Source organism: Dendropsophus ebraccatus, chromosome 13 (assembly GCF_027789765.1).
Source record: "Dendropsophus ebraccatus isolate aDenEbr1 chromosome 13, aDenEbr1.pat, whole genome shotgun sequence".
Lineage (NCBI taxonomy): Eukaryota > Metazoa > Chordata > Amphibia > Anura > Hylidae > Dendropsophus > Dendropsophus ebraccatus.
In genome coordinates, this window is record NC_091466.1 from 49,554,518 (window position 1) to 49,582,272 (window position 27,755).

Below are 27,755 nucleotides of genomic sequence, written 5' to 3' on the forward strand. Positions count from 1 at the left end.
GCTAGTTTTGGCTGGAGTCGGAGTTGGAAAAAAATGACTCCAGCTTTAAAAAAATCTTTACAAAAAATGTAGAATTGAATTTTGATATGAATTTTACAAGTTTTGCTCTTGAATATATATTATGAGCAACATTCTAATAGGACACTGGCCCTATTACATAAGGGGGTCAGGGAATATATCAGTAATAGGACACTGGCCCTATTACATAAGGGTGGTTTGGGAATATATCAGTAATAGAACACTGGCCCTATTAGATAAGGGAGTCATGGAAAAGTTGTCAGTCACTATTTGGCAGTTTCTGAGCTGGAAGAGACCATTGTGTGGGGGGAGATCTGTGCTGTTCTCTTGCTGGATGACTGTATATGAGCAGCAGTGTTATATGAAGATATCCTGTGTAATATAGAGGAGGAGGAGAAGACATAAGTAGTGTAGGTGTACATACACACAGCTCTGTCCTGAGTGTGGTGTTTTCTCTCTGGGAGAAGATTGTGTTTTTTTTCAGTGTTCAATGGCTGCAGCTGTGTGTGTGTGTGTGTGTGTGTGTGTGTGCTCTATGGCTGCAGTAAGCTGTGTGTGTGCTCTATGGCTGCAGTAAGCTGTGTGTGTGCTTTATGGCTGCAGTAAGCTGTGTGTGTGCTCTATGGCTGCAGTAAGCTGTGTGTGTGCTCTATGGCTGCAGTAAGCTGTGTGTGTGCTCTATGGCTGCAGTAAGCTGTGTGTGTGCTATGGCTGCAACAAGCTGTGTGTATGTGTGCTATGGCTGCAGTAGGCTGTGTGTTTGCTATGGCTGCAGCAGGCTGTGTGTATGTGTGCTATAGCTGCAGCAGGCTGTGTGTGTGTGCTATTGCGTGCCCCCACAGTGACCTTCTATATCACTGTGACCTCTATATAACTATGTTTGACCCCTCTCTATATCACTATGTGTAACCTCTCTCTATATCACTATGTCTGACCTTTATATCACAGGGATCTGCCATTGTTAACAGTGTGTCTTTCTATATGGTGAATATTTAGTTAGAAATATAGAAGATTGTCAGATTGTCAGGAAAAGACCATTTGCTCCATCTAGTCTAGTTCTGAGTTGTTCAGGACATGGAGGCTGGAGACTGGCTGCATCCACTGCACACACAGGAGAAGTTGCTTTATATGTTTCCTTATTCCCTCAGAAGTCGCCCCAGGATCATATAGGACATTAGGGAGAAGCTGCTAAGCCAGTGTGATAAATAACTCCCCTGGTATATGACTGGCCATTTATGAAGGAGCAGGAGTCTGAGTTGGAGTCGGTCCTGATAAAATTCAGGAGTCGGAGTTTGAGTCAGAGCTGCGGCTTACCGACTCCACAGCCCTGAATAGAAGGCAACGATCAATTGCCTTTCGACAGGCTGAAACGGCAACGATCAGCCAGTTAAGGATCTGCAGCCACCGCTGTGTAACCAGGGCGGCGGCAACAGACAGCCACTGTCTCCCATGGGCTGCTCGGATGGCCCACCCCGGCTCTTTACCCGCTCCTCCTCACTTGCTGTCGGTGCATGTAATAGCGCCAGCAGCGGGCGGGGGAACAAGGAGTAAGCGAACGCTGACCTAAAAGGGTCTGCGCTTGCTTTCTCTCCGCATCGCTCCGTGTAAGAGTTTGTTTACCCACCTGCCCGATCTCATGCTGCAGGTATTGGGGCGCTCATTCCCTGGTAGCCTCCACTTCCGGGTCCTTGCAGGAAGTGGCTGCTAATGCCCTGCATCACTCAGTGGGTATTTCCTCCCTGCAGGGACCCAATGAGGAATTCTGCAGATGAGTAAGTATGTATTGCTAGATGTAAGAGCACTGTCACCAACCAGTTCCTAAAATGAATGGTTGGTTAGAAGCTTTGTGCCTCACAGCTTTGTGCATGCATATGTACTTTGTGAGCAAGATGAACACTTAATGTAAATCTATAGGACCAGCTCATGTTGCCAGGAGAGAGGTGCTCAGCTGTGCACTTCTCCCTGCTCATCCTGGAGATCATTGGGAGTCTAAGCACTGAAATGCTATTGCTTTAAAAAAAAAAAAAAAAAAAAAAAAAAGCCATAAAGATGTAAAAACTTTTAAAGTGAGAGGGATGCTTTTTAATTTTCTTTTTCCTAAGAGTTTTTTATCTTTTTTTTTTTTTTGTGAACCTGAATATAGAAACCTTCTTTATGTGAGATGTCAGATTTTTATGAGAGAATCTGTTTTAAAATTGGTCAAATCTGACAAACATGTAAGTGGCATTAAAGGGGTCTCCTGTTACACAAAGTATTAATGGCCTAGCTTCACTCCAATAGAAGGGAATGACAGCTGAGGTGTAGTAACCCAGCACACCCGCGACACAGTAACTGACTCCATCTGCCCTGACTCCACTCATAACATAGAGACGGCAGCCACCACTGAACAGATAGTTGGCTGGGGTGTCAGCACCTTGCGTTTAGATGTTAATGGCCTATCCTATATACATTAGTGGAAAATCCCTTAAAGAGATGTTATCCCAAGATAGAGTGTTAGCCTTATCCACAAGATAGGGGATAACTTGCTGATTAGCTGGTGTCTGACTGTTGGGACCCCACCAATGCTACAAATGTCCCCCAAATGTATGGAGCGTCAGTGTGCATACTCGACAATTACTGAATTCACTTGGACTTTGAGAATTCATACGTTCTCTGAGGCTCAGTAATGTTTGGAAGTGCCAGGTATGCATGGTGCTGCTTCATTCTTCCACGGGGGCTGTTGACCTTCGTTCTCGTAATGGGACCCCCACTGATCAGCTATATATCCCCTTTTTTTTTTGTAGATAAAGGGTTACTTTAAATGTTGGGATAACCTGTATAAAAGCCTATGTATATCTGGAATAGGATCTTGTGCCCATCTTGTAGGGAGATTCTCGATGTCTTTACAGAATATCTAACAGGCTAGTAAGCCTGGAGTGTATAAGGGGAAGGGGGTTTTGCCAGGGAACTTTCCAGTTATTGTGCCCTGGTCCAGTTTTTGGAGTAGACATGGCCCACTGGCTGACCTCTTCGCATCATGTCAGGGGGCTACATGACCTGGAACTCTTGCTGCTTGTGCTTTCTTGGGCTCACAAAGCCTTGCAGGATAGAGGGATTGGGGGGGGGGGGGGGGGGGGGGGGGTTGATGTAAGCAAGAGGCGGCGTGGTAATTAACATTGAATGCATAATCTTCATTGAGCCAACTGGATATCTAGCCTGCGCTTAAGCCACTTATCCCAAAACATGCTGAAAAGATTTTGGCTCCGGCTCCTGTGACAATCCAGAGAGGATGTTAATGGCAGAGTTAGCAGAAAAAAAAAATGCTGGCACGCTCTGAAGCTGAATGTGCGACAAACTGCTGCAGGCACCACCAGCATGTAGTAAATGAGTTATAGCAGTAAGGCCCTGTGAAAGGGGAGACGTCCTCTGGCTTATGAGTGTTTCCTGGAAACTTTGTTCCAATCGTAACCAGATTGAATGGTCGCAGCGTGAATACAAAGCTACATTTAGGAATGTGTGGCGGTGTGGTTAGCACGGTAGCTTATAAAACTGAGGTCCAGGGCTTAAATCTGACCAGAAAAGAGGAGTCTGTCCATCCACAATCAGCATATTACGGCTTGGTGTGAAAGCTGTAAAGCTGAGCCCCGTCTATGGCATCAGAGGCGTAGCCTAAAGCTCCTAGGCCTCATTGTTAAATCTGTAGCCGTGTAGTCACCCTCCCATATGCCATTTGGCACCCCACATACACTGTTCTTGGCTCTAAATATATCTCTGAACTTACTTTGACATTGACTTCTGCTTAAAAGAAAAAATTTCTTTCCTGCCCTCTTGAGGGGAACCGACTCCATGGCCTAAACGGAGCAGTAGGTTGGCACACTCGCCTTTTTAATTCTCTATGGAATTGCCCTAGATAGCTGAGTACAGCGCTTTATACTCATCCAGGAGAGTCTGGTCCCATTCTAAGGAACGTGGGGTATCCCATAAGTCAGACCTCTTGTGGTCAGGCACATCCCATATCTTGTTTGAGATCCCCCAACATCAGGCATGTCTACCTATCCTTTGGATACCTTTTTAGAGGTTGGAATACCAATTTTAAAGAGCGATGTCCTTTTATCTATGTGTGACCTGCGTCCTATTCCATATTTAGAGATTAAAGTAAAGCTGGCCATGCACCTTCAATAACTGATGGTTGAACGATTGTTCTCTTATCTTTCCCGCCCATCCTTCCCATACACAAGAATGTTCAGTATGGCCGATCGTTCAGGTGTTCTCTATTGAAGGGTTCAGAACTCTCAGGCTGAGGCTTACCTTGCCAGAACAAAAGGGGTTAAATGGTGATATTTCATCAAGCCTGACCCCCTATCTTCACTGACGTCAATTGTCAGTAGATGGTTGGGAAAGCCCATACACATTATACTGACGGCCAAACTAGTCAAAAGATGTATTGGGATCTTTAGGCCCTTTATGAACCCTATGCTCGTCATAAATTCCGGCTATTCCTTCACCTGACACTTTTTGTGTGGAACATGTGCATATGCCTTATTTCTTGCATAAGAGAAACAGAGACCAGCCAAAGATAACATTGCCGAATGCTGGTTAAAGCACTTAATGTAGTGAAATCATAGGTGCATTGCTCCCTGGGAAACATGAATATGCAAAAAAGAGAGTCGGTGGAGCCTCATTTAAAGGGGTTATCCAGCGCTACAAAAACATGGCCACTTTTCCCCCTACTGTTGTCTCCAGTTCAGGTGTGGTTTGCAATTAAGCTCCATTTACTTCAATGGAACTAAGTTTCAAAACCCCACCCAATCTAGAGACAACAGTAGGGGGAAAGTGGCCATGTTTTTGTTGGTAGCGATGGATAACCCCTTTAAGAGTCTCGAAACACAGGACTAGCCAGATATCCCTTCAGGAAGGACCCGGGCAAGCGGTGGCTCCTATAGGGAAACCACCATATTAAGTGGCCCTATAAGTCAATGTAATGACAAGGGAAAAACTAAGACCAGGTATCTATCCGCAGACAGCTGTTTCAGGGTGTTGCCCCTCATCATTGTGGAGCAGGATTCTGGCTAGGTGGGGGCAATGCCTAGTAGAGCCATAAGAGAGACATCACTGATCTCAGGGAGACCAGCCAGAGATAACACTGCTGGCTGCTAGTTAAAATGCTCAATACAGTGAAATCCTAGGTGCACGGGTGCGACCACTGGCTTTTTTTTTTTGCTTATTTCTTGCATAGAATAGTGTAATAAATGACTCTTCTATGTAGAGACATCTATTTAAAACCAGTATACCATGCTACAGATACAATGGTGTTCCCAAGTCCAAACAGGTTTGCGGCTGTCGGTCTTCAGTCAGCTGATCGGTGGGGATGCAGACTCTGACACTCGCCAGTCTATAATATTGATGGCCTTTTTAGGTCATTGGTTTTTACAGGTTAAATAACGCTTCCCTTCTAATTTCATATTGAGCTTTCAGTAGCCTACTGTCCACTTTAAATTTCCACACCCTGTACTTCATTCTTTTCTCTTTCATCATTGTGCCATGAAAAACTATTCCTTGTAAAATAAGGATGTCGGTCTGAGGAAAAAACCTTAAGTAGTTAAATATTTGCAGGGAAGGGATGAGCCTTTTGTGGGACACATGGGACCTCTGCTCCCGAATGACTGGGGAGGTTTCCGTGGAATGACTGGGAGGATTAGGGATGAATAAAGGTTAATGAGAGTTTCCTGTGCAGTACAGCTGTTCATGTGAACGCACACCGAGGAAGTCTTCTCCTGACATGCTCGGAGCGGCCCGTCTGATTACTCGAAAATCTGACTGGAGGATAAAACGTTCTCGACATCAATGGCTTCCTTTGTGCTGGTGCTCCAGGTCTTCCTTTGTCAGAACACGCTTTGTTTTATTGTGGTGGTTAAACGGTGTGTGTGGCGGAGGAATTCCCAAAATGTGTGTTTAGACTTCTAAATCTTCCACGTCTAACCCCCATACACCGCAGACAAACGGTTCCCATTCATTCTCATCCCTCCTCTGTCTGTGTCACGGATCAGTAACTCTGGAGCACCAGACTAATGTACCCTGTCCTTTTCATCCTTCACGTTAAACAAGTCTTGTCAGCTCCCACCTGAAGAATAGACAGGGGGTTTATCTGCTCCACCGACAGAAGGAAACACAATTCTTAAAATAGACGTCTTTTGTTCACCGTCGAGCGGCCGTTCTCATTTCCATGTGCGAGACGTTAAAATTAAAGAGCATCTCCACCTGAAACCAAATATTAGTCCTTGAGGAGTCCTCGGATTACCTCAGATCCTACCGAGCCTTTTATTATTCATCTTGAAGAGTCTAGTGAAGGCCAATATGGCCGCCTTTACACCTCCAGTGGAGGCTTTTTGGAATCCTGAATGGCAGATCTGCTTAGACAGCAGTGTGGGCAGCGGATAAATATAGCAGAATAACTTGGCAAATTTAGGGTTCAGGGGTCTGAGAAAGCTGGGTGATAACCAATATGGCCTAATAAGTGAGCTGAACGTGGTCAACTAGTAACTGCGCTCATCCCATCTGCAGGCAATGGACTTGACAAAGTCACTAGTTGACTTAGTTCAGCTCACTAAACTTAGTGGGCCAGTATGCTGTGGTATATGTTGGCATACCAGGGGGGTGATGTATACTAGCATTGTACTGGTACAAGGAGAAGTGAATATACCTTTTAGCACACCATGTTTCTGAATGGCTGGACTCTAGACAAGGGAAAAATTTAATTGTTCAAAGCTGTCCTTATCATAATTCTTCTCGTAACATAATGTATTTATGAACCAGGTTCTCAGCCGCTTCTCTTATCTTAAAAGCAGAGATTTACAGCCTTGGGAAGTTCTGGCTCTGTTTCTGGATATGTCCTATTCATGTTTGGTGCCTACGGTGCTCTGGGCCATGCCGATCATATTATCCGCCATAAGCTAGGAATATGTCCTGGAAATGTCATTCTTTATTGCATTTCTATTTATTCCTTTTAAAGGGGTTGTCCGGGTGACTCTAATGTTGTGACAGACCTCACGCCCTGGCCCTCTCCATTCATGTACGTCTAAACTCATATGCACATGTGGCAGCCAAAGCTTATAACCTATATACATATTGCCATGAAAGGAGAAGTCCGGCAAAATTTTTTATTAAGTATTGTATTGCCCCCCAAAAGTTCTACAAATCACCAATATACACTTACTACGGGAAATGCTTATAGAGTGCTTTCTCCCTGCACCTACTACTGCATCAAGGCCTCACTTCACCTGGATAAAATGGTGATGTCACGACCCGACTCCCAGAGCTGTGCGGGCTGTGGCTGCTGGAGAGGATGATGGCAGGGGGACTCTGAGGGACACAGGGCACTGGAGGGACACTGAGCATCCCTCTGCCATCATCCTCTCCAGCAGCAACAGCCCACACAGCTCTGGGAGTCAGGTCGTGACATCACCATTTTATCCAGAAAATGAAGCCTTGATGCAGTAAAGTACAGAGAAAAAAGCACTTTATAAGCATTTCCTGTAAGAAGTGTATATTGGTGATTTGCATAACTTTTGGGGGGTAATACAATACTTTAATAAAAATTTTCGCTGGACTTCCCTTGTAAGTGAGGATTATCATAACATATGGAGCCTCACACAATCCCTTTACCTGTTCGTACGTTGTGTTTTATGTAATTTGTTTCACATCTTTGAAGGCAAAACCTCAAGGATGAAAATAACAAAGTTGTGTTCCCATCTTAGGCCCCGTTTCCACTGAGGAAAGGTAGCGGAATTCCGCAACGGCATTGTCCGCCGCGGAATGCCGTTAGCCTCCCGCTCATAATGGGAGTCTATGGGAGGCGCGCACTCCTGCTCTGTACGCGCTGAAGAATGAACATGTTCATTCTTCAGCGCGGACAGGGCAGGAGCGCGCGCCTCCCATAGACTCCCATTATGAGCGGGAAACGGCATTCCGCGGCGGACAATTCCGTTGCGGAATTCCGCTACCTTTCCTCAGTGGGAACGGGGCCTTAGCATGTTAACAAGTTGGCCACTGGGAGTCCGCTCACCAGGACCCCTCAGATTGTGAGAACAGGGGCGCCCGCCATGGCCTGCACCTAATTCAACCCTAAAAAACTCAGAAGAATAGGATGAATAGAGTGCAGGTGCGGTATATGCTCCATTTATTGCAAGGAAGATTGCATAGGGTCCTGCCAGTCAGACCCCTACCTGCCTAGCTGAGATAGGAGTACCCCTTTAAAGCTTGGTTCATGTTGCCTTTTGTGCTTACATTTAACATACATAATTTATTCTTTGAAGAGGATAGCGACATGTACACAAATGTAAAGACCACTTTTTGTGATGCGCCTAGACCAGTATAATGCTTCTATTTACCCATGTTCAGTGGTTTCCGTTTTATCCTTTTTTGCTGTATAGCATAGGAAAGAATAGTATTGCATGTTATCACCTTTGACTCCAATACACATGTGAACATAGCCTGAAGTGCATCCCATTGGGGGGATTACGCTAATGTATCCAGTCTAGGTAATCCTCTGTGAGCTAAAGCCATGGGCAGAGACGTCGCTTTCCTTCCTCTGTTGTCTTCTGCAATGTATCAGTGTAGACTGTCCGGTGTTCAGATCCCGCATAGTCCTGGCTAGATATGTTGCTGCAAGCTCCCATCTGTGTCGTCTGTTCAGTATGGACAGGTTTTCGGCCTAGTTGTTTCTGTAGGACATTAGAGAGTTGCTGAGTTTTTCATTGCTATCTACAGAAGAGCGGACAACCGCTTTAAGATGAAAATTTAATACATGACTTGATCCCTATTGCCAGCTTATATTTGATGAGGTCAAAAAATATATATACTTGTGTCCGTTTTTATAATACAAGGACCCGTACAGAAGGGAAAGAGTTAATGTGGTTATTGCCGGCTGTGCTGCAGGTGACTTCCCTCCCATAGACGCTGATATGAGGAATGTCTATGTTGTAATTCCAGTCCACAGTATTGCAGCGCTTTGTTATTTAACCCCTTTTTATCCTTATTATTTTAGGTACAATGGCTGTCTTCCTAATGGAGACCGAGGCAGAAGGAAAAGCAGATTTGCACTCTATAAGCGGCCTAAATCTAATGGTGTCAGAGCCAGCAGCGTTCACGTGATCTCTACTCCACAAGCCTCTAAGGTGGGTGACGCGGTTCACTTGTAAGCCTGAGACTAGAATGGATTGCTGCTAGAAATCAATGCATTAAGGTTTTATGTGTTCCTTTGTACTCCAGCTGTATGCCCAGCCATGCTAGTGTATATTGCTGTAGTTTCTAGGGAGCTGCTATAAAGAAAACAGCAGCAGCCATGACTGAGCGTTTATTTGGCAGATAGTGTAAAGGTAGTTGTACATACGCAATAGCTTGCCTCCCAAACCCTACATACACCATGTACAGTCAGCTGAGCATTCATGTTTCATGAACGGAGGGGAATGGTAAGGTGCTGCAGGATGACTCTGGTGGTAGCTTATTTTTCAAAGAACAAAAGAATAGGGCAATTTATAATCCAGCATGCCTGATTCTTCTCTTCCCTGTTGTATCAGGAAAGTAAGGACCCCATACCCATTAGACTGTCAGCCCCATAAAACTGTATTTGTGTATGTGTATATGTGTGTATATATATATATATATATATATATATATATATATATATATATATATATATATATATATATATATATATAAAATATGTGTGTGTATGTGTATATATGTAATATATAATATTAGTGTGTGTGTGTTAGAGAGAGAGCGAGAGAAAGAGGGAGATGAGCACAACTCGATCATGCTCGAGCCCAGTTGTTCGGTATTTTGGAATCGGTGGCTGGAGAAGTTGGATGCCCGGGGAAAAATTTATAACCTATGAACTCCCTAGGGCTGTATTCAACTTCAGCCACCGGTATTCCAATGCCGAGCGATGGGACTCGAGCATGCTTGAGTTGTGCTCATCTCTACTTTTGGCATGTCATCAGTCATGTCAAAAGTTATTGATCAGGGTGGGTATCACTGCCAAAACCTGCTGTGATCAATAATTTTTGACATGCCTGATGCCTGATTTAGTCAGTTACTGGTCTAGGCCAGCTGAACCCAGCGCTAGCAGTATAAGGGTCCGGTCCAGGTGTGATGTATTTGACTTCAGATGTCAAAGATGAGGATTAATCCTTCTGTTTATATGGGGATAAGCCACAGTTAGGGGATTTTGCCAGCTGCCCTCTTCCCCCTCCCCCCCCATTTTCCATCTAAGAAAACTGTCTCATTACGGAAACTAGAGAAGCGTAGTGCATGGCGCTACACTGGTTATGCAACTCCCATTATAGTAAGTGTGTGACATGGCCCATTTGGTCGTCTTCAGCATTACAACTACATCTGTTCTAGCCAGACTGACTCCTCCAGGTCAGTGGGCCAAAAAATCCTTTAAGTGAATCTGTCTGGTTTGTTAGTTTATTTATTTTATTTATGTTTGTTTGCTTTTCAATCTTCTCAGTTTAGATTGTTGTATAAGGGCCCGTTCACACTATCTAATCAACGCAGAGATTCCGCTCAGAACCCCCACCCGCAGACTATGCTCCTGAATCCCACCTGCTATCTATTTCAGTGGGTTGCCTCCGCTCTCTGCGCCTTTCCACTCAAAGAATGGACTGGTCACTCTCCTTATGTCTGCTGTAGTAAATACTTATATTCCGCTGACACCTTGTTGTCAATATAGTCTAGCATTTCCAGGAAGAATAACAGAGGAGCGGCACAATGTTGTGGGTATTATAAGTATTTACTATTATAGCCGTGTCAGGAGAGCGCTTTCTCTTCCTGTAACTGCTGACTTGTCCTCCCCTCTTTAAGTTTGGGAAAGTTATTGGCCGCCGCAGCGGCTCAGTACATGATGCAGAGCCGCGCCGTGTTTGTTTCTGCTGCTGTCCAGGGTTTGTACATGAACATTTTGTTCCCGTCGTGTCTACTGCTATATATGGAATGTTATCTGAACACTTGCACATGTGAATTCCACCCAAACATCTGTGGATAATGCGAGGAAGTCCTGACCGCCCCCTTGGAGATGGGACCTGCATTACATTCTCATTAGAAGACATTTCTGAGGTCGCAAGAAGCTTATGCATAATTGAGTTTATTGGAAAGTCTGATTCATTTGCCAGTAACAAAAAAAAAAAAAAATCTATATTTTCCTCATCCAATATTAATGGCTCTATATGTCTGGAGCATCTTCTGTCTCAATCACAATGTATTTTACAGCTGCTCTATATTGTTGGCAGATCGGCACCTATTGTTAAAGGAATTATAATGTGTCATGTATATTAATAAGTCTGTTTAACACCGAATAATCCATACTGTACATCCTACTATGTAGACTGTGATGGGCATAGGAAGAAACGCTGAGATCCTTTAGAGGAAATCTGGCAGATCCACTTGTCAGGTGCACAATGGAGCCTCAGCCTAGAGATAAGTGTCCATTGACCAGGGTGCCTGTCACTGGGTGCTGCCTCCTCCTTCCACAGTTCAATGGGGCTTATTCATGTCCTGAAAATCGAGCTTGTTTTATTTCAGTGCATGTGCATTTGCTCATATTCCCATAATTTTTTTTTTGGGACCTATAATGCAGACACAAATCCAGTGTAACCCAGCATAATGGTAGAAGAGTTTACCTGTATCCCTAGACCAGTGCTGTCACCTGGGGAGTAATGGAAATATGACCCGACCTGCTTTAGGTAAGAGGTCAATAACTTACATCACCTGTAACACATGTGCAGAGATGCCGAGCACCTAAAGACCAGTTCATGACCTGTGACGTAAAAGGGTATCATGTATACCCTTCACAGTAGATTGTCTTTAAAGGCATCGTTCACCATTTTTTCTTTTATATCAACTAGTGGCAGAAAGTGCCATAAATTTGTTGTTTACTTCTATTTAAAAAAAAATCTCAAGTCTTTCAGTACTTATCAGCTGCTGTATGTCCTGCATAAAGTGGTAGTATTTCCTGTCTGGACAGCAGGAGAGGTTTCCTATGGGAATTTGCTACTGCTCTGGACAGTTCCTGACATGGACAGAGGTGGCAGCAGAGAGTACTATGTCGGACTGGAAATAACACACCACTTCCTGCAGGACATATAGCAGCTGATAAGTACTGGAAGGCTTGAAATTTTTAATAGATGTAAATGTAAAATCTGGACTCTCCACAGCCCAGCATTTGTATTATCCATAAAATTAGTTAAGGCCAATCACTAGGATCCCCATGCTATACAGGCTGTGCTGTAGCCCCCCCCCCCCCCCAATAGTTCCTTATTTCTCAGGATCTTTATTGCTTTGTCTCCTACCACCAATCATCCCTAGAAAGCATCATCTTAAGATCTCATTAGCCTTCTTATTGTCTGGAAAATGAGGATATGTTAGCAAGAAGCCGGCTTATTAGATTAATGGGGTTTTGATTTTATTTTACAGGAGATGACAACACAATTAGGCAGAAGGGGTAACCAGAGATTAATGGTCCTGGTCATCCAAGTAGAAACCATAAAGCTGCTTATACCATCTTATCCTCTGTCGCCACTCTTTCTGGAGCGAGATGTGATAAAGTAGCGATCGTGGGGGGCAGATTTCCTGTCTAATCCCATTGAAGAACATTAGACAGGTAACAGGGAACAATAGACAGAAGCCACCAGATAGAAAATCTGCTTCTGACTTGGCATGATATATATATATATATTATATAAAAATATATATATTTTTTTTAATATTCTCTGCTTATTCTTGGTTTAGGAGTCCAGTAGGCAGTCTTAATCAGTGACCTGACAGCCTTCACTTTATGAATAAGCACACAAAGCTAGCTGTCAATTACCGAATAGGACCGCCCACTGGACTACTGCACACAGGGAAGGGATGTCTATCGATAGGTCAGTCTAGTAACCTTTTTCTAGAAAAATGTCTATCCATAGACTCTGCCTGATAGATTCGACAGTGCTGACACTGCTTAATACTGACACGTCCCTTTTTTAAAGTTGCAATATTTTGTGGAGCTGGAAATGTGTTGGACATTACATGGGAGAAGTTGCCATGCTTAGACTTGGTGTCTCTTTAGACCAGAGATGTGGAATCTTCGGCCCTCCAGCTGTTGCAAAACTACAATTCCCATCATGCTTGGGCAGCCAAAGCTTTGCTTTGGCTGTCCAGGCATGATGGGAATTGTAGTTTTGCAACAGCTGGAGGGCTGAAGGTTCCCCATCCCTGCTTTAGACGCTCTGAAGTATGTCCTCATGTATTAAAGTTTCCTGGCGACAGTGCAGATACATCTCGGGCGTTGTGTTGATGTTTTATAAGAAACAGATCTGTTTTGGGATGCGCGCCGGCCGTGTTTTCAGCGTCTCGCGTTTAGCACTGTTTGCCTCTTCTAAACAATCTCGCATTGTTACATGGTTTTCGGCCAAGACTAGGAACACGAGTAGGAGTTCTCCGAACCGCCTGCATAACTTCTGCAACTTGTGGAGTTCTCTGCTGAATCCCCAGAACACACACACCCTGTTCTTAACCTTTCTTAGACCCCAAGACTTTCCTCTAAGCCTCTGCGGCTTTACATAATACTCTGTGAAAGGTGTGTTCTTCTGTAGGTATTACCATCAAAGGAGATTAGGACTGAGCTCTGCTATGTAAGGGATCCTTCTGCCTTGATCACATATAACCTTGAATGCCTCGGTTCCCAGGGGCACAAAGTGAAGGGTATAATTCGGCGTAATATGAAGTAATAATTCTATATTTGCTCCTCGTGGCCAGATAATTCAATATTTCAGGAATATGGTCTTGCAGCTGTTACAAGATCTATCGTCGGTCTAATCCAACGTTTTATAGAGCCCCTATTCCATATTACACGCTATTTTGTTATATTTATATTTGGAAATCGCTACTTTAAAATAAACTCAAAACCTGCAGATTTCCGTGACCGCTGTAAACCCTACGGTCAGGTTCTCACGCTGCGGCCTATGCATTGTGGTGGCTAGTTTGTTTGACTATGCCTGTAACATGGTGGCCAATGCCAATTAGTACTGCCATGTTTGGGCCTGGGCTTACCCACATGCGACAAACCCTACCAGGGTACTTTCATGTGTCCGTTTTTTAGACAACTGTGAGTTTTTGAAAACAGAGAAGACTCTGAAAGAACTGCGACATAGTGGTCTGTCATACACTGGTGGTATTAATCATGTATGGCCAGCTTGAGGGATTTAAAGGGATAGTTCACAAAAAAATGTTCTTTCAAATCAACTGGTGCCAAAGATTTTGTGATTTATTTCTGTAGAAGAAAAAAAGTCTTCCAGTACTTATCAGCTAGTGTATGTTCTACAGCAGGGATGGGGAACCTTCGGCCCTCCAGCTGTTGCAAAACTACAATTCCCATCATGCCTGGACAGCCTGTTCTACAGGAAGTCAGGTATTCTGTCCAGTTTGGAGAGCAGGAGAGGTTTTCTTTTCAATCTTTATTTATTGAAGTTTTTTAGTTTTTACAACAATACTTTAAGGAATACAGAGAGAAAAGAGGGGGGAAAAAAGGGTCGGGACCCCATTATAGATTCAGTTCAAAACTGTACATACTATAATAAAGGGGATTTGCTACTGCTCTGGACAGTTCCTGACACCAGCAGAGAGCACTGTGTCAGATTGGAAAGAATACACCATTTCCTGCAGGACATACAGCAGCTGATATGTACTGGAAAGACTTGAAAATTTTATTGAAAGGAAATTATCAGTTGATTTGAAAGTTTTTTTTTTTTGTTTTTTTTTTTGCGTTCTACCCCTTTAATGGACTAAATTGTGTATTTCTGTGTCAGCAAAATAAGAGTTTATTAAACCGTCATTCATTCATTTATTCATTCAACAATCAATATACTACTTTGTGTATGGCCACCTATAGGCCTTCATAGGACCTAGTTGAACCCAGTAACCGCCTGCTGCCCCTGGCATCCCAGTAATCATAAAATCTGTGGGTCCAGTAGGTTTTCAGCAGGACGTCATGATTCTTAAAGTGGTTATCCAGCGTGGCAAAAACATGGCCATTTTCCCCCTCTTGTCTCAAGGTCAGGTGTGATTTGCAATTAAGCTCCATTTACTTCAATGGAACTGAGTTTCAAAACCCCACCCAAACTGGAGACAACAGTAGGGGGAAAGTGGCCATGTTTTTGTAGCCCTGGATAACCCCTTTAAACCTAACTAGACCATAAGCTGTTAATAGTAATTCCCTAATATAATTTCATCAACACTTTAGTTGCAAGAGGATTTAAAGTGTCCCTGACACACCTGCCAAAAGTTTTTTGATTAGTCAGGATCTGGGTGTTCAGGAGGCAGGAGAAGCGCGCAGCTACGTGCTTCACTCCCCGGTTTGTTGCGATCTCAGTCTCATTGTAGGAGATGGCTTCCATAGACTTACATTGGATACCATTTCCCGTGGCAAGACAACAAAGGCAGTAAGCCAGAGCGCAGTCGGCCAAGCACTTCTCCTCACTCTGGTTAACAAATGGTGGGGGGTTTTAACCCAAACTTTTTTTTTTTTTAAGTAACGGTGTCTATTTATTTAATCAAATTCCTTTACACACATTAATATATGTTGCCGTGGCCATTAACACCTTGATGGAGGAGGAGAAGGGGAGGTGGTATTTCTTACCAGCAATGGCTTTATAGCTTCCTCTATAAAAAGTCCTTTGCTTTTTCTTCTCTCTGCTTTCCTGTGTGTTTTTATCTCCCATTGCTGTGTCTGTTTTTTACTGTGCGGCCACTAAATGAAGGGCGTCTGTGTTACTTAAGTATATTCTTTCTCTGGAAAGCTCCTTTTAGACTCAGACCAGTAAAACCGCCACCGCTTGCTTAGAATGGGATGTTCTGTCTGCTCCTCCGTTCCTTCCTTTCCCCTCTTCCCGCTTCTTGTTCCTTTATTTCCCCCACTGTTTTTCAGTTGAAAAAGCATCATTTATAGTGCTGGCCTTTGAACACAATGCAAATAACATTGCTATATCACCATTTACACCAAGTAGAGGATATGCTTAAAATCTATGTATCTGGGGCCATGGCCAATGCCAACTTGTAGCCTCCTATAACACTATCTCTTTACTGTTTATCATAGGGTTTGTTCCTGGGGGTCTCTTTCTAATCCTTTTAGAGCTATACCTGTTTGTTACATGCTATGGGTGCTCTCCTGCATGGATTAACCTCTTGAATTTTGGCACGCAGGATCTGTACATGCAGAATGACGGAATCGTTGCTGGTAGTTTACAGGTGTGCTCACACAGTCCTACGCAGGAGGTGAGACAGAATATAAAGCCTATGATAAGAATATTTTTAGTTGTCACTTGTATGTATAAGGACGCACTTGCATGCATTGATAATTGCTGCGACTGAGGAAGGTGAATCTTATCAATATATAAGGACAAAAGTAGGATAGTACTGCTTGTAAACCAGGCATGGGGAACCTTCGGCCCTCCAGCTGTTGCAAAACTACAATTCCCATCATGCTTGGACAGCCAAAGCTTTGCTTTGGCTGTCCAGGCGTGATGGGATTTGTAGTTTTGCAACAGCTGGAGGGCCAAAGGTTCCCCATCCCTGTTCTAAATCCTGTGATCAGTCCAACAACCTGAGATTAACTAACTAATCAGGGACCAGCAAGGACTGCAAGCAGCTTTTTAACCACCTAGATGCCATGGTTGCTCCTTTGTGAAGTCCTATATATGACTTTATCCCTGCATAAATAGGATTTAGCACCATGCAAATACATGATCATGAAGCAACTTTACAAAAGGGAACCTGTTGTCGCACTTATGCTGCCCAAAACCACCCAGTGGCTTCTTCCCACCCCACCAGCCTTGTGAGATCTCTCCCTGTTTGGGTATAGACAGAGTCGACAGGGCAGACAGAAGTCACAGGGTACCGGCCTTATGACTTGTGGTTTTAGCAACAGGAAAGTGCTGACTGGTTTCCTGTAGTGTACGGTAGCTAAACGGCTCCCTGTCTGTATACTGCAACCTATTAGGAAATATACATGTGATAGAGGTTCCCTGCTTGGGATCCCCTTGTGTATATAACAGACCTTGGCACCCCAGTGGTCGTGACGGTTGGTTGCTACATGTGACAACCTCTTTAATCCTAACCTTGGACTGTATGATTTAAAGTATATAATACATTATTGTATGGAGTATGCTATTCTGTAGGAACATCCCATGAGAGCCTTAGACAGCTGAACAAATAGTGCCCATAAAATGTTGTTTAACCTTATCTAGAAATTGACACAAGACAATGGCTGCTCAGACTTCATTGGATCCATTGTTCTTTTCCTTTCAAGCTCAAGTGTCCTAAAGACTGCACTGAACAGCACCCTGCACCCTCGTAACCCACCCACCCTGCCTGGCTTTCAGGCTTGTACATCAATCTTGCAGGGCAGGGAAGACATCTGCATGCTGCAGCTCAGCACATCCTCTGACACATCAGCTTGGAAGGAAAACATGGTTTTATAACTTTGCAATTGGTTAAGAGACGGTGAGATAACACAAATTATTCCATATGTCTGTAGTTGTGAATATGATGTAGAGCTTGTAAAGGAGATTATAACAGCCTGTTGCCTACATCAGAAAAGGGGATGCCAAGGGGCATTGGTATGGGCCCGTTCTGACTTTTTTTTTCTAGTTTGCAATGCCCAACATGGTTTGTGCATTCAAGACACATCCTATTGGCAGTTTCCCATGAATTATTTCCATACTCTTTCATGAAAGTATGTAAATGACTTTAAAGAAGTTACCCAAAAAGTCTCAGCAGCCACAAGAGGGTGAATAAGGAAGGACATCTGACTGTTCAAGAAATTCACGGATTGGGTTATGTTTGCCAGAGCCGCCACTTGTTATATTCTGGCTCCTACAGGGCAGTCCTGAGCTTTTGGTGCCCCCTCCCCTTGGACGTTCTTATGGGGCACATGGTATGGGGATCCTGAGAGGCTTCGGCTCATTTAAATACTAAAGCATCCTGTATCCTCTGCCTGATAAATAAAATGCTTTCTTGTACATGTGAGATTTCTTCTCTCCCATCTAGATTCACATTCTTATCGATTCCTCTCAATCGTCGGGCCTTAATGAATTCCCATTGTGGGTTGGAGCGGATAGTACATTATTTATGAAGGATTCAGTTACAGAGAATGGTTTAGCCATAAATATTATTTACTAAGCTTACGTCCTCTCTTTTGGATGCTTAATTTGCCTCATTTAATCTGCTTTCAATATTAGCCGGCCGCCGCATGGAAGTATTAACATGGTATTTAACACTGAGAATATTCTCCAATATAACACTGACAAAGAGGAGCATCCGGCACAGTGTGAGCAGCTCTCCGCTCATACACTGTCTGCTATGTGTAATTATACATTTCATTTTAGAATTACTGTGAATATTCAAAGGTCATTCATCTCTATTGGATTTTCCTTGCAGTATATCTAGATCAGTCTGGGATCAGACTAACTGGGGGTAGATGGGGATGCCTGGCTCCTATGCCTATTGTGTCCATTTAACTCCTTGACATCTGGCGTAAATTGATGGCAGATGATGCAGGAAATATATAGCGTGTGTCAGATCATGCTGATCCTGGCCAGTTACCACTTAGATGCTGTGTTCACGGTATACTTTGGCATCCAGGTGGTTAGATAGAGGGGCTCTGACCCTCGGCCATCTCTCCATCCTAGAATGTGATCTGATTTCTGATGATGTTGGTCTGATGAAGTCCTCCCAGGTTTGCAATGTTATTAGCAAGGGTCTAATGTCAGCCTCTTTGTTTACTTGTGCTTTTTCTTACACAACTGCTACCAAGTATAGCAATGCAAGATACTACAGCATTGCCCCATTCACGGGAATGGTAGTGCCCCGAACAATAATTAATAGTAAAAAAAAAAAAAGTACAAGCACAACTAAACAGTGACGAGGCTGCAGGGCTTGCACAAGTGTTGGGCCCCTTCATGCGGCTGAATAGTAGAGGTGTCGGGATTTATACTTTTATTTTATAATTGCCCAATCCGATAGGAAGCTGGATAACCCCCTTTTAATGGATTAGTTAAAAAACACCTACTTATTAAAGGGACGCTTCATGTAAAACTGATTCCCTTTGATATTCCTGGTGCTGCACTAAGCATAACACGGTTTACATGGAGTGTTCCTTTTATAGCAAATGGAACATGTCTTCCCCCCCCTCACGCATGCAAGCATTCAAGCTCGCACACACATTTTTGTATCTTTTATACATTTTTATGGGGCACAATAGACAGGACCTGTCCAATTCAGATGAATGAGAATGGCTTCTGGGCATGCTCAGTGAGCTTTTATAGATGTCATTGTGCATGCACCTATGTTATCTATATACTGTTCTCCTGTCTGTGATGATAAGGAGGGCACTGCTGGGAAATCATCTGTGCAGAACAGGAAATCTTAGCTTAGTTTTAAGCCTAGTGGCTAGTAAAAATTCTCCCCACATTTTATCAGGGGAGTCTAATGTGTGTGTGGCTTTGCTCTGCATATTTCTGGAATCGCAGCCTAGCTTGGGTTCTTATAGGAAGGAATTAGCTGGGGGCTAAGATTCCAATCATCTGTATATAAAATTGTTATCCACTTCTCACCACAAGGAGTTAACTGTTAAGTTTTCCTTTCTGGTTTCCAAGGCTTGTTATTACACAGGGAGGGAGTGGGAAAGAAGAGCTACATTGTTTTCTGACTCCATTGATTAATTTCAAGTCAACATTACAGGTCATTAAAACTAGCAGTAGAATAAAAACACCGGATCTGCCTTGCAAAAGACTGCCGACAGCGTGATGACGGGAGAACACATGATCCCATTACCGGTTGTGGATTTAAAGTGAATGCACCATCCGTACATTCCCTTTAAACTTTGCACGCGAGTAGAACGGCGCTGGCGCCGGTAAGCCGGTGCTGTGAACTTTTTTTGCACCGTGGCCCAGTTCCCGTGGGCCCAGTTCCCGTGTACGGTGCTGTTCACTGGAGCACTGGAGGAGGGGCGGCCTGCCCCCAATGGGAGGGAACCCCCGGCCCTCTTTGACCCGGCTCCATTAGAATAAATGAAGAATCAATGGCACTGGCTTCCATGCGCCACCACCGTTTTATTCATGAGCAGAACTGATGGTACATTGTCATAATCATAGGTATCCTTAAAACAAAATACCTGACGTGTCATAGGTATCCTTAAAACAAAATACCTGACGTGTCATATGTCAGAATTTGGGACCGCTCAGACCCTTTTTAGGTAATTGTTTAAAGTGTGGCGGCTATAAGGTCATTGGTTAGCATTTTCTTAAAGGGGCTAGAGAGGTCAGCTTAGGGGCTAGAGAGGAACAGCACCACTCCTATCCATGGGAGGTGAAACCCCCAGCTATTTGTAGGGATTGGTGGGGGTCCAAACACCCAGACTGATTTTTTTTTTTTACAGATCTCTGTAACATGTGAAAGGTTTTGTTAAATGACTGGACCACTTTAATTGCTATGTGGGCCAACCATACTTTGCCCATGTGTTCTCTGGTGTAAAGTTACCTGTGGGAGTGATGACCTTTCTAGAGATCGAGCCTCATTAAGTGTCTGCAATCAATAAACTTATTTTTCTTTTCCTTTTTTGTTTGTTTCCCTCCTGGCAGGCCATCAGCAGCAGAGGTCAGCACAGCATCTCCTACACGCTCTCCAGAAACCAAACCGTTGTCGTGGAGTACACGCATGACAAGGACACTGATATGTTTCAGGTGCCACATTTTTATTGCGGTTATTTCATTTGTTACAAAAGTGTATCCCAGGGATGGGGAACCCACGGCCCTCCAGATGTTGCAAAACTACAATTCCCATCATGCCTGGACATCCGAAGGCTGTCCGGGAATGATGGGAATTGTAGTTTTGCAACATCCGGAGAGCCGTGGGTTCCCAATCCCTGGTGTAACCAGTAATGTTGACTTGTTTACATTTTCTCTTGCAACGTATACCTGATAAGGAGTCTGCACACTGTAAAATCAAGTGTCACTGTTTTTTTTTATTTATTATTTTTTTATTTTTATAAAACGGTCATGGCCTTGGGTGTTCAGGGTGTTGCATATGCTTTCTTTCTTTTTGGGGCCTGGGTGTTCAGATGCCCCCTGATTTCTAGAACCAGCAGTGAGCAGCATGCGGCTGAACACTTGTCTTCCCCTCTTGCTGCATTAGATGGTTCCATAGACTTCTCACTGCGAAGTCAAAGTGGGGAGCGATTAGCAATTGCTTCTCCCCACGTCTAGCGATTGATGGGGGTCTGGAAAACTTTCCTGTTCTAGAGATGTTTATAGTGACAGTGCCTCATAGGGCTACAGTATTAAGGAGCCTATACCACATCATATACACATTTTATATTTAATAAAAAAATAATTTAAATACTTGGGCTAGGCCAAAAGGACTGTTGACGGCACTAGGTCAATGGGCCATTATTCATTGAAAGTAATTACTTGAAACTAGTTCAATATGTATAGGGAAGCCTTCACATGCAGATATGACTAGTATTGTGCATATATACATGCCAGGTCTCTCCTATGGACACGACACTGCTGTCCCTGGTAAATAGAAACATAGAAGATTGTCGGCAGAAAAAGACCACTGGGTCCATCTAGTCTGCCCTTTTTAGTATTTTTTCATTCTTATTGTCTTAGGATAGATATATGTTTATCCTAGACAGATTTAAATTCTGTTATTGTAGATTTACCAACCACCTCTGCTGGAAGTTTGTTCCAAGCATCTACTACTCTTTTAGTAAAGTAATATTTTCTCACGTTGCTTCAGCTCTTCCCCCAACTAACCTCTCACTGTGTCCTCTTGTTCTTCAGTTCATTCTTTTTACTTCTAGTAAAATATAACCTATTGACTTCACTGATTCCTTTATATTTTTTTAAATCAATATTTTTGGACTTTGTAGATTGGAAGATCGACAGAAAGCCCCATTGACTTTGTTGTTACGGACACCGTATCTGGTAACCAGAATGATGAGACTCAGATAACACAAAGCACCATCTCCAGGTTTGCATGCAGGATCGTCTGTGACCGTAATCCACCATACACCGCTAGAATCTTTGCAGCGGGATTCGACTCCTCAAAAAATATCTTTCTTGGTGTAAGTATTGGTCACAGACTGAATGTTGTACAGGGTTTTTTTTGGTAGGAATAAGACCTGGGCTATGCAACAATGTCTTATACAGGATTCCTGAGCTTGTGGCTCCCACAGGTTGGAAATCACTGGTCTAATACATATGTTATTCAGCTACTTTGCCCAAAAAGTGCATGCTCTTTGGAAGGGGGGTTTAATGGACTTTGCTGACTGCCCCAAAATAGCCAATGTGGTTGTATCTACTGCCCCCAGACTTTCAGCAGATTCTGCATGAAGCACTCCCAGCTGTTCAGTGGTGTAGTATCTGATGTGAGAACACCTGAGTAATCCAGTCCTTGAATTCAGAGAAATTGATCCTTTCAGCAGCCATTCCTTCCTGCCTGTGAATTATTGATCACCGTTTATCTTCTGTTGTGGTTCAGCTATCATCTGTGAGATACTGTCAGACGTAGTTTAGTTATAATGAAATATCCCTGTCTGTATGAACCGATAATACTACATTGTTACTGCCTATTTTAAAGGGGTATTCCACCTAAGAGCTAACAAATTAAATGCTCCCAAACCTAGCTGGTCTTACTCAAAGTACCTCCTGGGTATTTTGAGCCATATCCATCTTTCTAGCTGCCACCTTTCCTGATCTACAAGTTTAAAAAAAAAAAAGAAAAAAAAACAAAGGTCTATATCCAAGATGGCACTGTCCGGGAGACTACATCTCTAAGCATGCATTGCACCTCAGGATTTATTCAGACAAACGTCCCAATTTGTGTAATAGAAACCTATTACGCACAGTCTTAGATTTTGGGTAGGAAGTAAACAGGGTAAAATGTTAAGTGGAGTACCCCCTTTATGCCTAGTCCTACCAGCACTAAAATAAGAGTAGTCCTCTTTGATCGCTGGGGCACAAATATAATAATCTATACCTATTATATAGGATCCTTTCATCAGGCAGTATTTCTTATCCCCTTATAAAGAAAATGATTAGGATAGAAATGTTTTGTATTTTCTTGGCCATATCTATGCCATTTCTGGTCGTAGCAGTAACCATGCCAGGCATGGACTGGAGAGGAACCATATGGATACCAGCTGGAGGGCTGCATACAACAGTCTCTGGCAGCCAGAGAAGCCAAGAAGACCAGCAGTGAAAACTGATGCCACATAGTATCTGATATTTTTGTGCAAGGTTGACCACATTTTTCTTTGCTACTTCAGGAGAAAGCAGCCAAGTGGAAGAATCCTGATGGCCACATGGATGGATTAACCACCAATGGTGTTCTTGTAATGCATCCGAGAGGGGGCTTCACTGAAGAATCCAAACCTGGTGTTTGGAGGGAAATCTCCGTTTGTGGAGATGTCTACACTCTCAGAGAAACCAGGTCGGCTCAGCAGAGAGGAAAACTGGTAATTTCTATTTGTCTTCTATATTAAGAAGTTGCGCAAGATATGTATATAGTGTATTTCACACTGGTGCAATCACAACTACATCTTTTTCCTCTTTTGATAAATATACTTAAAGCGGCACCAGTGAACCTGCTGATATGACCAGCCGCTATTTACCTCAGGATTCCAGGGCTGTAAGTCATATTTGTGTGCGGTATAGTGTAGTTCTCCGCTAATTGCTGATATGTTAATAAGTGTGTTCGGAGCATTTAGGGCGTTCCCCATGCTCCCGGAGCACCCACTCGGCCCCCCTTGCCTGCCTCCTCCTGGCCCGCCCACTATGCATAGCTAGGCCACTTATAACGGACTGCTCTCTGCATATGCACCGTAACAAGCGGCCTAGCTATGCCTATATGAATATGCATAGTGGGCGGGCTGGGAGGAGGCTCCGGGAGCATAGGGAACGCCCCAAATGCTCTGAAACCGCTAATTAGCGTATCGGCAATTAGCGGAGAACGACACCATACCGGACTGCACATAAATTACTTACAGCCCTGGAATCCTAAGGTAAATAGCAGCTGGCTCATATCAGCAGGTTCACTATCACAGCGCCGTGATAGTTTATGCTGTCCTATCTAAGGGTAGCATGAAGTAGTGACAGAGAAACTCAACAGAATGATGTATCACATTGTTCTGTGCAACTGATTTAGAGAGATTGTCATGAATAACATGGACATTAAGTAGTCCCCTCCATTATGTGCATGAGCCCACTCCATTATGTGCATGAGCCCACTAGTCCTGGATATTCATGAGATGCAAAAAATAAACTCCACCCACCAGCTGCTGATTGGCAGTTATGTATCCATGCTGTGTATAGGCAGTCAACTGTCAATCGGCAGCTGGAGGCTGGGGAAAGCCCATTCTCCTGCATATTAGGAGAACAGCTGAACAAACTAAACATAAATCTGTTTAGCATTTCTGTCACTAGTTTTATACTGCCCTCATTTAAGGCAGCATAAATCTAGTACTAATATTCTCTTTAAATTGTTGGCTGCAATTCATGCTTCTAACTGCTGACCCTGTTAGATAGCAGTTAGGTCAAGGCGACGTGGTACCTTTCATATATCTATCTGTGCTCCCATAATTGACCCTTGGCACCAGAGAATAAAAGAGAATCTGTGCTCTAAGTGGCTTTCCTGAGTTCCTGAAGTGCTGATGGCTAGAATGCCTCTCCCCCCCCCCCCCCCCCCCCCCCCCAATCTGTTTCCCTGTTAGATTGTCAGTCCGCTGCAGGCAAAGCCCTGTTTCCAATTTTTATATCTGCACACAGTTTGTATGTGCAGAACTCTGGAATGGAAGCTGATTGTCAAACATACAAGGATAGGATTGGAGGGGCAGCGAGGAGGCTTTACAGCCCTCAGTATTTCAGGATCTTAAAAACACCCCTAGATTATGGAAGCACAGTCTAGTATATGAAAGGTACCATGTGGCAGCAGTTGAAGAGGATCTTGCAGCTGCAATTCACGTTTTAAAGGGGTTATCCAAGCCTTAAATTTGATGGCATTCCTCAGAATAGGTCATCTGATTCTCTGTTACCTTCCTAATCAGGTTGAAGGGGCTGCAGCCTCTTGCATTTCCATACCTTTGGTAGCAGTGTGCAAGGTACTTTGTTACCAATTTTATGGCAATAGAAGGACGAGTGCTGGTAAACTTTTGAAGAGGTGCGAGCGCCTTTAATTAAACAGGTCAATAGGGGTGTCGGGATTTTGACATCTTCACCTTTATGTGGAGTCCATTGTAATTAGGAAATTTCCTAATATTTTAAGGAAATTCCAAATATAAATAATTTTTGGTAGTTTTTTTACCATCTGCCGCCACCCTGTAAATAGACCCCAGAACCACCACTATTCTGTATGATGGTGCAGTGACCACTGGACTTACACATCCCTTTTCTCATCTCACTAGGTGGAAAACGAAACCAACATTCTTCAGGATGGATCTTTGGTTGACTTATGTGGAGCTACCCTCCTCTGGAGAACAGCAGATGGCTTGTTTCATACACCAACCCAAAAACACATTGAAGCCTTGAGACAGGAGATTAACGCCGCCCGGCCCCAGTGTCCGGTTGGATTAAACACACTAGCTTTTCCAAGTATTAACCGCAAGGATGTAGTGGAGGAGAAACAGCCTTGGGCTTATCTTACCTGTGGCCATGTACACGGATATCACAACTGGGGTCATCGGAGTGACACAGAGGCCAATGAGCGGGAGTGCCCGATGTGCAGAACAATTGGTCCATATGTGCCTCTCTGGCTCGGATGCGAAGCTGGATTTTATGTAGACGCTGGCCCTCCTACACACGCTTTTAGCCCTTGTGGACACGTCTGCTCGGAAAAGTCTGCCAAATACTGGTCTCAGATTCCACTTCCTCACGGTACCCACGCATTTCACGCTGCTTGTCCTTTCTGTGCAACACAACTGACTGGTGAAGAAAGCTGCGTTAAACTTATTTTCCAGGGCCCTATTGACTGATGCTATTTATAACAAAACAAAAAAAAAAAATAACATTTTGTTAATAAAAAAAATAAACAAAAAAAGAAATACTGTGAAATTTTCACCACTAATGCTAGAATTTTCTCTTTTCTTTTCCTTTTATATTTTATTAAAGGGGATCAGATAACTGATGGTTTTTGTGTCCTCACATTGATCAGATGTCAATACTTTGGCATGTACACCAGCAGCTTAAGGATATATATATATTTTTTCTTTTAAGATTTTTATATCTGTAAATTGGTTTTAATACAAAACCTTTGCTTGAAAGAGGAAATGTTTTTTTACATTTTTTTTTTTTTTTTACCCATTTTTTTTTTCCTTAAAAACATTAAGCCTGTAAGATAGCTGCTTTCACGGATCAGACAAGTTGATGTCAATTCCTCCTATGGCGGCTTCGGAAGAGCAGGGTCATAGGGTCCCAACCAGCTGGTTTAAGCTTTTAAGACTGGGTTTACAGTTTCTTTTTCTTTTCTCCCTGTGTTTCTACTGTTGATTGGTGTGGTTTTGCAATGCGATTTTAAAGGGAATCTGCCAGCTTTTATATTCTGGGCAAATGGCTAATAGAGAAACGTTATATTGGTCTCTTAGCTGATGGCTGTTTACAAAAGTTATAAAATAAAATTTTCCTTTTAAGTTTAAGTGTCGTAGAAGTTGTGCTGAGCATGTATGAGATGTGCAGCATGCTTGCTTCCTCCCTCCCTGCATTGCATAATTGATGTATAGGGCTCAGTGCTGGAAACAAAACCCTTCTCTATCATGCTTGGCAAGGAGGAGAAGAGAGAGAGGAGGCATGCATGCTGCAGCTCAGCCTGGCCTCTGACACTTGAGCTTGGAAAAATGATTTCATAACTTTAAAAACAGCCATCATCTAAGAGATCAGCTATCTGTGCATGACAGATTCCCTTGATGTGAGCCCAGACAGAAATTTAGGGAAAAGCAAAGAGTATCAATTAACATGGAGTGGTTTTTGGAAATCCCTGTTCTTGGCCATTGTTAGAAGAGGCCATGGGGCTCCTGTGAGCCCTGCAGCTTCTTCATTGTCTGTTATGTAGCAGTAGAGCATTATCCCATTCAATACAGCACCTTGTTCGGCAGCTATTGGTAGTATGGAAGTTGCAGGGGCCTAAACATGCAGCTGATCTGTTGGGTAGTCAGGAGTTGCGGCCCCATTAATCTGAGTGTGATGGCCTAGAGATGATTAAAAGAGAGCATTGCCCAGCTGAGCTAGTATATTAAGAAAGGATGAATAATTAGAAAAAAAAAACAGCTATGTGTTTTGTTTTTGTTATAGAAACTGCACTACGTATGTCCAGAAAGCTGTGTTTTAGCATTTGTCTCATTTTGGTCACCTGAATAGAGCTGCAATACCAGATACAGCCTATGGACAGGAGCGGCGCTGTTTCTAGAAGTGAGCAACTCTTGTTTTCCCCAATCTCTTACAGCCCATGGGCATGGGACATAAGCCATGTTGGCTGATCATGTTATGGATGACTGCACGGCCTGGTATTTTGGAGGCAGAATTACCCCCCATGGTTTTCCTTTGGGTAAAAAACTACCATTTTGTCTAATGATTTTTACCACTTACATTTTTTTTTTTCTCTGCTTGACACCCTGGATTTTTATATTGAAATTTATTGTTTGCATTTTTCCATGTTAGGTGTGTTTAAAGTCA

At 43.3% G+C, this 27,755-nt stretch overlaps 1 protein-coding gene across 2 annotated transcripts in view; it reads left to right on the forward strand.

Annotated features, from left to right (window-relative positions):
- PELI2 (pellino E3 ubiquitin protein ligase family member 2) overlaps window positions 1–26,340 on the forward strand; it is a 58,161-nt gene extending 31,821 nt beyond the window's left edge. Inside the window, exons 2-7 of one of the 2 annotated variants that reach the window (XM_069951131.1) lie at window positions 9,041–9,170; window positions 16,237–16,308; window positions 20,673–20,774; window positions 21,965–22,159; window positions 23,363–23,551; window positions 25,496–26,338. In XM_069951131.1, coding sequence (XP_069807232.1) covers window positions 9,041–9,170; window positions 16,237–16,308; window positions 20,673–20,774; window positions 21,965–22,159; window positions 23,363–23,551; window positions 25,496–26,062 — 1,255 coding nt within the window. In that variant the 3' untranslated portion in view covers window positions 26,063–26,338. Of the gene's footprint in view, window positions 1–9,040; window positions 9,171–16,236; window positions 16,309–20,672; window positions 20,775–21,964; window positions 22,160–23,362; window positions 23,552–25,495 lie in introns of both variants that reach the window. The other variant, XM_069951132.1, reaches the window with a different exon arrangement.
- Window positions 26,341–27,755: the final 1,415 nt, after the last annotated feature.